The sequence below is a fragment of the Aegilops tauschii genome, chromosome 1, assembly GCF_002575655.3.
Source record: "Aegilops tauschii subsp. strangulata cultivar AL8/78 chromosome 1, Aet v6.0, whole genome shotgun sequence".
Classification (NCBI taxonomy): domain Eukaryota; kingdom Viridiplantae; phylum Streptophyta; class Magnoliopsida; order Poales; family Poaceae; genus Aegilops; species Aegilops tauschii.
Genome location: NC_053035.3, coordinates 243,674,518 through 243,684,816, shown reverse-complemented (window position 1 = coordinate 243,684,816; position 10,299 = coordinate 243,674,518). Strand labels below are relative to the sequence as shown.

At 51.8% G+C, this 10,299-nt stretch overlaps 1 protein-coding gene across 2 annotated transcripts; it reads left to right on the top strand.

Moving 5' to 3' along the window:
• Window positions 1–2,216: 2,216 nt before the first annotated feature.
• Window positions 2,217–7,156, top strand: LOC109764527 (monocopper oxidase-like protein SKU5). 2 transcript variants are annotated; one of them, XM_020323327.4, is made up of 6 exons: window positions 2,225–2,711; window positions 2,810–2,919; window positions 3,037–3,307; window positions 3,393–3,531; window positions 5,639–6,656; window positions 6,753–7,156. In XM_020323327.4, exons 1-6 carry the CDS (start codon window positions 2,574–2,576, stop codon window positions 6,877–6,879), a joined length of 1,803 nt encoding a protein of 600 aa, XP_020178916.1. In that variant the 5' UTR covers window positions 2,225–2,573; the 3' UTR covers window positions 6,880–7,156. The 2 variants fall into 2 exon arrangements, with proteins under 2 accessions (XP_073367979.1, XP_020178916.1); XM_073511878.1 differs by having other exon boundaries at window positions 2,217–2,711; window positions 5,639–7,156.
• The last annotated feature ends 3,143 nt before the right edge of the window (window positions 7,157–10,299 follow it).

Sequence of the window (10,299 nt, the reverse complement as noted above, 5' to 3'; positions counted from 1 at the left end):
AAGGCACACTCGACATCCTTCCTAGCGCTCTCTTGCTTTTGCGCAAATCTTTTCCTGTTCTCTCCGACGGGGTTGGGGATTGTCTTCACAATAGTGGTTCACTGAGGATAGATACCGTCACCTAGGTAATAATCTTTGTTGTAGTTGTGGCCGTTGATGTTAATATTGTCTGGCGGGCAGTTGACTTCGGCAAGCCTTGCAAACACCGGCGAGCGTTGAAGCACGTTGATATCATTATGCGATCCGGCCATGTTAAAGAAAGAGTGCCAGATCCAGAGATCTTGTGAGGCCGCTGCCTCAAGTATGTCAGTGCAAACCCTGACATGGCCCCTATACTGCCCTTGCCAAGCAGAAGGGCAGTTTTTTCACTCCCAGTGCATGCAATCTATACTGCCAAGCATCCCTGGGAAGCCCATGCTGGCATTCATCGCCAACATACGGGCTGTATCTTCGGCAGTCGGCTCTCTCAAGTAATCAGGGCCAAACACATCATTTGCAGGATTGCAAAACCTGTACATGGACTCTAGGCACATAGGCTTGCTCATATGTACATACTCATCAATGAGATCACCGGGCACTCCGTATGCAAGCATCCGGATAGCTGCGGTGCATTTCTGATAAGATGAGAACCCAATCTTTCCAAGGGCATCCTCTTTGCACTCGAAATAATTATCGTATATGACCATCCCCTCTCTAATACGGTTCAAAACATGCCTAGCCATACGGAAACCCCGCCGGAATTTCTGATGTTTGAACAGCGGGTTGGTTGTGTCAAAGTAGTCCTTCCAAATAAGCAAATGACCGCTCTCTCGATTGCGATTCAACGCCGGAATGTGCCCGGGATCGAGCCCCGGAACAACGACCATTACTTATTTAAGGTGGTCATGGACCAACACAGCAGCCAGCATCTCCTCATCATCGGATGAGGAATCGTTGGAGTCGCACAGAAAATTGTGGAAAAAGAACTCGTCGGCGGAGTCCATTTGTACCTTGAGGCAAACTGTCGAATAGCATGTGGGCGTCGACGAAGAAGCTGGCCGGCGAATAGACCCGCGCCTCCCCTGGACCAGGTGGCTGGCCTGGCGGCGTCTGACGAGCGTGACGGCGTCAGCGGGGAGGTGTCGGACGAAGGAGCTGGCCGGGGCGGCAGGGGCGACTTCGTGCTCACGGCGACGTCGGACTGGTGGTGTGGGGGTGGGAAGCTGCGGTGGATCGGCGACGAGGCAGTGGTGGCGGCGACGTGGGAGGTGGCGGCGGTGGGGAGGTGTGGAGGCATGAACTGCTGGCAGAGACACCGGAACTGGGCGGCGGCGGCGACGGGGCGGACGGCGGAGGCGACGGAACGGGGCAGAGAATGACCAATATGCCACCGACTAGCGGGCCAGAAGGAGGAGTAGGCGCGCGTCCGCTTCGTGTCCGCGCCGACGCAAATCAGGCCCAAAACTAGGCCGAGAATGGGTTGACAGGCGGATGAAAAGCATTAGCGCGTCTGTTTCGGTCGGCGCGTTGGACCGACTTTTCTTTCTGCGACGACCCAAACAGACACGCGCGGACGAAATGAATCGGGGCGTGGGAGTTGATCTTATTTGGCTCGAAAAGAAGAGAAGTTATTACAGAGGACAAACAGTTTTTGCACGCGGCAGTGAAAACAGAATCACCGCCCTGTCCGGGACGATAATTCCGGCGGAGAGCCAGCCGCTGTCGTGCAGCCGGTCCCATGCATGCACGTGCCCGTGCGGCGCCGATGAGTATGGTGCGAGGGGTGGTGGTGGGGGCCACCATCGCACCGCGCACCGACCGCAGCCAATGCCACCGCTGCCCAAGTCCTCCACCGCCGCGCCTGCGCGCATGGGATCCCACGTTCGCGCGGCCCTCTGCCGACCCAGTCAGTGCTGGCCGTTCGCTGGCGACCTCGAGGACCCGTCCCCTCCCACGCCACGCATGTGCAGCTGCTGGACCGCCGCGCGCGTTTCACAAATCACAACGTGGGCGCTCCCCGAACAGCCGAGCTCCAGTCCGTGGCTACCAACTTTGTAGAGTTTTCCGTACACACTAGGGTTCCGTTTCGTGGGTTCAAAGTTCAAAGTTGGAAGCAGATGTTTTGTGGTTGGGGCCAAACTCCTTCGTAATACTCTATACGTGTGGACCATTCAAAGCTTGGACTACAACGGTAACCAAATCTGTCCAGTATCGCGCTAACCCCGAAGACAAGACCGAGAAAATTTTGCTGCCAACGACCGCTGCGACCACCGGCCGAGCAGGCTCCACTCCCCCCGCCGCGCTCAGTCCAAGCGCATTTGCAGCTCTGCAAGCAACGTCTCACGCTCCCCCACCGCAGCCGCCGTCCACCGCGGCGCCACTCCACCCTGTGACCCACCTGAAATACACGCGCACGCGCTCCCCCTCTGCGTACAGGCTGTACCCAGGCGGCCTCCGTCCTCCCCTGTCCGTCTCCGTCCCACTCTCTGCTCTACACAATGCAGTGCCACTGACTGAATCACCTGCTGCTCTTTCTGTCGCGTCTTCCGCCGCAGCTACTCTTTTCCCGAGACCGCCGAGCTCGATCCGCCGCAATGTGGCGGCTTCTGGCGCTGGTGGTGTCCGCGGCCGTGCTGGCGGCGCCGCGGCCGGCAATGGCCGGCGACCCCTACGCCTTCTTCGACTGGGACGTCTCCTACGTCACCGCGGCACCCCTCGGCATCAAGCAGCAGGCAAACTAAGCTAGCAGCCATTTTACTATCACTCCTCCTCTGTTGCCCACCCTCCGTCTCGTTTTTAAGGATCCCTTTTGTTTCCTTGTTGCCGGTAGGTGATAGGCATCAACGGCAAGTTTCCGGGCCCCGTCGTCAACATCACCACCAACTGGAACGTCGTCGTCAACGTGCTCAATGACCTCGACGAGCCCCTCCTAATCACCTGGTGCATGCCCACTCCCTCTCTCTCTCTCGTTCGCGCGCTGCCGCCATTAATTCCTCCCAAGTCGCAGCAGGCAGGCAACTGAGAATTGTGTTGGCGCGGTGTGGGCTTGGCATGCAGGAACGGGATCCAGCACCGGAAGAACTGCTGGCAGGACGGCGTGCTGGGCACCAACTGCCCCATCCCGTCCGGGTGGAACTGGACCTACGAGTTCCAGGTCAAGGACCAGATCGGCAGCTTCTTCTACTTCCCCTCCACCGGCCTGCAGCGCGCTGCCGGCGGCTTCGGCGGCATCGTCGTCAACAACCGCGGCGTCATCGCCGTGCCCTTCGGCCGCCCCGACGGCGACATCACCATTCTCATCGGCGACTGGTACAACAGGAACCACACGGTGCGTCGTCGTAAACACGCGGCTCCGGCCACCAAGTTAATCACAGCGCGCCAGATTTGACTTAATTGCTCGTGCCGCGCTGCAGGATCTGAGGAAGATGCTTGACGAAGGGAAGGAGCTCGGGATGCCGGACGGCGTGCTGATAAACGGCAAGGGCCCGTACCGGTACAACGACAGCCTTGTGCCGGCCGGCATTGAGCACGAGACCATCGATGTCCATCCCGGTAATTCATTTCCCCCTATCATCATAGCACGACTACTGTACTTGCATTCTGGGTTGGCAACTTGCTCAACAGGGTTAAAACACAACTTGCCAAGTGGAGGAGCAGGTTGCGCAAGTTGCATCGCTTTTATTCAGACCTCTGTTTTCTCCTTGGATCAGAATCTTGTCTCAGAGCATTAGAGTAGTGTGCCTCCAGTAAAGAGGAAGAGAACAGGAGTAGCGCGAAAAAACAGTACAGACGCTGATGCAAACTCACCTACACTCACCCCTATCAATGCACGCACGCACGCACATTCTACCTTTATGATCACCTTCGAGAGACTAAGCCGGCATCACATCTTGAGATTGGTGAAGTCGAAACAACACTAAATGAACATCGCCGGAACGGCTGAAATAAATTAAGGAAAATGCGAACACCAATGCCAAGTATAGGACATGAACCCTGGCGGGCTGGTTTCACCACAAGAAACCTAACCAGCTGAGCTAAGTTCATGAGAAACACAACTTTTTGGCAAGACGTTTTGCTAGATTGCACTTAAAAAAAAGCTTTAACTTGATTATTTTTTTGCCTTTTGTGAGTTTGACTTGTTATGTCCTTCTAGTGCAATATATAGTTTGTAGCACCTGCATTAGGCTATTTTTTCTTCTTCTTAGCATCATCTTCACCAATGTCGTAGAGCATCTACAACTGGATTGATCTAATTTGACCCCCTAAACATGCGTAGACGCACTCGAAAAACGCGTTCGTGAACAGCACCCGGTCACCCCTCATTTGTCCGCCTCCACACCCGTTCCCCTCATATGCAAACATTCAAATCCATACAATCTCAATCAACTAAAAACAACACGCATAGTTAATATAGTGATATAGATCAACATAGCGTAGATCAATTAGGACATACCATAGGAAATCATACATATCATTGGACTACCAAATTTTGGCATGATCAAATATGACTATGGAGGAAGTTCATTCACGGCCACCCTTTCCCTTCCCTTTCGTCTTGTCCTCTTTGTCGACGTAGCAGTTGAAGATGCAATACAAGTCAAGAAGGATGTGCTCGCTGCCGGAGCTGTAAATGCAGCATCGGCTTCATTGTCGTCCTCTTTGTGGGGGCAGGATGGTGAGGGAACTCGCTGCCCCGATTTGCTCTAGTGTGAGGGCACGTGTTACCATGGCTTGTCGCTTCGCCGGGATCCAGGCATGGGTGTCATCCATCGGATCCGCTACCCATCATGCTGGAGAAGACCGGAGATCACTGGAGAGGAGGGGGGGGGGGGGGGGGGGCGGAGTGGAGCGGGCCGAAAGTGGAGTGAAATGAGAGTGGCTAGGGAGTGGTCTAGATTGCGGATAGGGATGGGGTATTTATGGGGTCGGTTTAGGCAGGTCTGACGGGGTAAAAGCGTTCAGGTGGCCCAGATCCATCCTACATATGGGCTGAGCTTGAGGGTGTCGGACAGCCCATACGTTTGGGCTGACTTTGTGGGGTCCGGTAGGTGACGATTTTTTGACCAGGCGTTACCATAGGTGGGTTTGCAGATGCTCTTAGCACTGGATTTGTTAGTGCTCACAATAAAATGATGACAAACGCTTGCATTGCTCCTGAGTTATGAGTAAAGTACTGTAATAGACTAATAGTAGTACTATCATGCTAGATTTCCCTTTTAAGCAAGTCAACTGATAAAAGGATCAACAAGTTGAAGCTAGAGACCGTAGTAAAGTTCAGCAGTCAAGCCATGAGAGTCAAGGTTCAGACTTCAGAGTCCCGATTCAAATGTGCATGCATGCGTTCTGTATATTCCAATGTGGAGCGGAGGTGTTACCTTATGCACGGTGTTACCTACCTTGGCAACTCTTGTTTTTTCCTTTCCCTTTTTTAAGTTTCATATACATGTTTTCTTTTTTTGCGGGTAGCCTTGAATGCAACAGTGGAATTTACTCAACCGTCAAGATACCTGTGACGAATTCTTATCTGTGCCGCTGCAATCTCATCAGTTTTTGTGCTAGAACCATACTACAGTACTACTCTAGAAGCATGCACGTCGATACGATACTCTATTTATGTGGTCGATACTCTATTTATGTGGTCATCATGCACATGGAGCAGGTCGGACGTACCGCATCCGGGTGCACAACGTGGGCACGTCGACGAGCCTCAACTTCCGGATCCAGGGGCACAACCTGCTGCTGGTGGAGACGGAGGGGTCCTACACCACGCAGCAGAACTACACCAGCCTCGACGTCCACGTCGGCCAGTCCTACTCCTTCCTCCTCACCACCGACCAGAACGCCAGCTCCGACTACTATGTCGTCGCCAGCGCCCGCATCGTCAACGAGTCCCTCTGGCAGCGCGTCACCGGCGTCGCCGTCCTCCGCTACTCCAACTCCGGCGGCGCGGCGTCCGGCCCGCTCCCGGACCCGCCCCAGGACCAGTACGACAAGACGCTCTCCATGAACCAGGCGCGGTCCGTCCGGTGGAACCTCAGCGCGGGCGCGGCGCGGCCCAACCCGCAGGGCTCCTTCCGCTACTCCTCGATCAACGTGACGCAGGCGTACCTGCTGCGGAGCACCACGCCCGTGGAGATCGGCGGGCGGCGCAGGGCGGCGCTGAACGGGCTGTCCTTCTCCCCGCCGGAGACGCCGCTGCGGCTGGCCGACGCGTACGGCGTGGAGGGCGCCTACACGCTCGACTTCCCGGAGCGGCCGCCGCCGGACGCCGCCCCCCGGGTGGCGCGGTCCGTCATCAACGGCACCTACCGGGGGTTCATGGAGCTCATCTTCCAGAACAACGACACCCGGATGCAGAGCTACCACGTGGACGGGTACGCCGTGTTCGTCGTCGGGATGGACTACGGGGAGTGGACGGAGGCCAGCCGGGGCGCGTACAACAAGGGGGACAGCGTGGCGCGCAGCACCGTGCAGGTGTACCCCGGCGCGTGGACGGCGGTGCTGGTGTCGCTGGACAACGTGGGGTTCTGGAACGTGCGGTCGCAGAACCTCGACTCGTGGTACCTCGGCCAGGAGGTATACGTCAGGGTGGTGAACCCAGAGGACGGCGCCAACAAGACCGAGATGGCCGTCCCCCGCAACGCCCTCTACTGCGGCCAGCTCCACAAGTACCAGAAGTACGGCCCCCAAACCGCGATCCCTCGTCTGATTAAACACATTTGCATTTGCAGTTCTTCATGTGTCTCTTGTAAACTGTTTTCGACTCCTTTCAGGGAGCAGACTCCTCATCACAAGGCGGCGGCGGCGGCATCTGCGGCGGCCGTGCGGCCTTTGGCCTCGCGGAGGCAGATTGTGGCGTCGGTGATGCTCGTCGTCGGAGCCCTCGTGTTCGCGTCGTAGCGCGGCGCCGTGGATCCATTTTTTGTGCCGCGTCTGAGGTGACTTCGTGTGTGTAGTGTAGGTTAGGATCAGAGGTGCCACTGGACTGTACCAATTGCCCATGCACTATGTTTTCTTTTCGTAGCATTAGGAACGGTCGATCGTGTTTATTCATTCACCTCGAGGCTGCCTGAGGACTGTGATTTGATTTGTTCACGAGGAGCAATTCTCATATACTCCGGATTCTTTTACAGTACAATTTATTTAGCTCAACTAACTACCGTGTGTTCATCTGAAACCCGCTTCAGTTTTTTGGTGTTCAATGCCAGACCGCAAGGCGATCGATCAAATAGACAGGTTCGTCCAGATAATGTAACGAGATAAACATGTCCTAAGCAGCAGGACATCTTGCAGAACCATGAATCATGGTCACAGTTGTTGAATCAGAACCGAATCGCCGTGACTGCATTAGTTTTGTCCTTTGGTCTTCAGTGGCACGTCCAGGAATTACTGAATCACCTGATTGCAGGCAGCCACGCGACTCTGCGCCGCTCTCTGAAATTCTGAATCCTGGCCGGCGTCGTCAGTTTTGCCACTGGGCTCCTTTCGTCGCCCATTTGACTGGGGTTGGGCCTGGTTTTGAAGTCGCCCACTGCTCAGGCCACCACCGCACCAGGCTGAGCCTGGTGGCCTAAAAAAAGGGGCAGAGCCTGGTTTTGTTCTCCTGCCAAGTGCCAACTATTTTTATAAGTTTGTCTAAAAAAACTATTTTTATAAGCATAACGTTCTTGACAGCGGTAATGCTATTCGGCAAACATTCACTGGGCAAAGAAAACACAAATGTTTTTCGCGTCAATTTATGTACCATGAGTATTGGCAATTCCTTCAAACGGACACGACAATTTTCGCAGCAAATTCTTTGTTTGCCTGAATTTGCCATGTGTTTTTGAATAGATCACCATAAAAACTATTCGCATCTACCATGCTCCCAGTGAACGTTCAATAATATAGCACGAAGTGGATACAAAGAATGACGAGTGGCATCCGGTCTCTATATAGATAAGATGCACAAAGTCAATACTAATAGTCTGGCAAGTAAAAGTACATAGTGACCATGCTAGAAGTCATATGACGCAGAAACTATGCCTATATCCAAGAAGGTGGTGGACAGATTCGAAGATTATGTTGCTACCCATGTTGGGTAAAACTTCCCTGGCCATCACTTCAACAGCACCCAAACCGCATTCGTGGTTGGTACTCCATCCAATGTGGCTAGACCACAGATGAAGGCAATACACAAAACGACAGATGACCTGCATGAAAGAAGGGTTTATGCAATTAAAAACGAAATTATTTCTACATAGTCAAAATGACCATAGTAAGACACACACACACGCACGCACGCACACACGCACGCACACGCACACACACACACGCACGCGCGCACACACACACTCCTATTCTGATTAGGGTACTAAACTTAGTTGATATTTCGTCAAGCTAGTGGCTATATTGTCAACACTTGTGGGCGGATACAAATTACACAACTTAGATGGTTGACCATGTACAACACACATATTTGCATTGAAAGAATAGGTGTTTGATTGTCAAATCGTGAGCACAAAAACTACACTTCCTACGTCCTTGTCAATTGCGGCAAGCGAGTTTGTCGTTTGTAGACACAACTCCCCTGTGAAGATACCACATGAATATCTTTATCTTTAGTGGTATCTTCCATTCCATATGTGTTTATTATTGTCCACTGGTATCTCTGAGTGTGAGAGTGCATAATACATATTCGACCGTGAATGATCTATTTCTAGTTAGATTGCAGTGAAACACACCCTGTCATCATGTCAGGTTTGTTGAATCTAATCAGGATAAAAGATGTTGCCATGTCATAAGACAGGGCCGATCAAATCACGCCTAAAGGATGTATCCGACGGGGAGGAGCTGAGCACTTGCGCAAGAGTGTCATTATTATCGCGAATAATGTGGTACAAAGCTAGATACAGTTCCGAGAGAGTGGTATTTCCTAGCCATTTTTCCTCCTAAAAATGGATTTCAGGAATGACTGAATCACATGTCTGCAGGTAGCCACACAACTATGTCCTGCCCCTGAAATTATGAAACCTGAGCAGCGTCGTTAGTGGTATTGAATGTGCCAATGGCTCCTTTTGTCGCTCAGTTGACTGGCCTAGTTTTGAAATCGGGCTTATGTGAGCATCTTAACATGTTAATGAGGAGGTCGGGGGTCATCCTCCTTTTCTAAAAAATGTGAGCGTCTTAACATGTTAATTAGGAAGATTTGGTGGAGGAGCAAACAGAGTAGCGCCATGTTGGGATTTTTGGAGTATGATGATGACGCGACTGAAATTCATGGGTGGTTCTGGGTTTAAGGTCTTTGAGATTTTTAATCCTCCTTTGCTTGTAAGGCAGGCATGGCGAATCATGGAACTCCCGGAGTCTCCCTTAGTGGACATATTTTGAGAGTGGTATACTTTCGAGCTTCTTCTATTATGCATGCAGAGCTTGGCATCACTCCTCGCCGATTTGGCGGGCTATAGTTGAAGGTAGAGATGTTCTGAAACATGATCTTATCTACTGGATTGGGAATGGAATGACAATGGAGATTTGGACACAAAATTGGATCCTTAGGGATGAAATGATGCGACCAGTTGAATACCTTTCAGCTGATCCACCAACTTTGGTAGGTGAATTAATTGATGTCACAAATGCCTCTTGGAATATGGTTGTGTTGAAACAAAACTTTCTGCCAATGGATGTTGTGTGTATTAAGAGCATCTCATTATGCACCTACAACATCCCTATTTTTTGGTCGTGGAACTTGGAGAAAAATGGAAGGTTCTCAACACTGTCTGCTTATCGTACGGTAGTTGGCATGAAAAATCGGAGAGATGCTTGGTTTGACGAGACCACAAGTCCCTCAAATACAGGAACCAAGGAAAATGCATGGAAATATTTGTGGAATGTACAGGTCCTGCCTATATTGAAAGTATTTATCAAGTGGCTCGCAAAAACATTCACTACCCATGGAGGATGTATGACAACATCGTAATATGCTGGTGACTGAGAATTATCCTCTATGTGGTGCTACTGATTCATGGTGACGCTCGTTGCTAAAGTAGAACATGACTTGATGTGTCTAGGATTTAGGTGACGAAGATCTCGTTGAGCACTTGATAGCTTCAAGGGAACCAATGCGCATGACTGGCTTTTTGGCATGTTTGAAACCTTGGCTCATAATGAGTTGTTAAACTTGTAGTTATATTGTGTACTGTATGGACAACAAGAAGAAAAACCATTCATGATGAGGTTTTCTAAAGCCCCTTATCTACCCATCTCTTCAACAACAAATTTATTAGCGAGCTCAAGGAAGTTGATAATACTCTGAAAAATCAAGTAATGTAAGGAAGACAA

Excerpts from the sequence above, each read along its gene's own strand:
- LOC109764527 (XM_073511878.1), top strand. The coding sequence starts at position 2,574 with ATGTGGCGGCTTCTGGCGCTGGTGGTGTCCGCGGCCGTGCTGGCGGCG. Across the intron at positions 2,712-2,809 it reads CCCTCGGCATCAAGCAGCAG|GTGATAGGCATCAACGGCAA; the intron begins GCAAACTAAGCT and ends TGTTGCCGGTAG. Across the intron at positions 3,308-3,392 it reads GGTACAACAGGAACCACACG|GATCTGAGGAAGATGCTTGA; the intron begins GTGCGTCGTCGT and ends GCCGCGCTGCAG.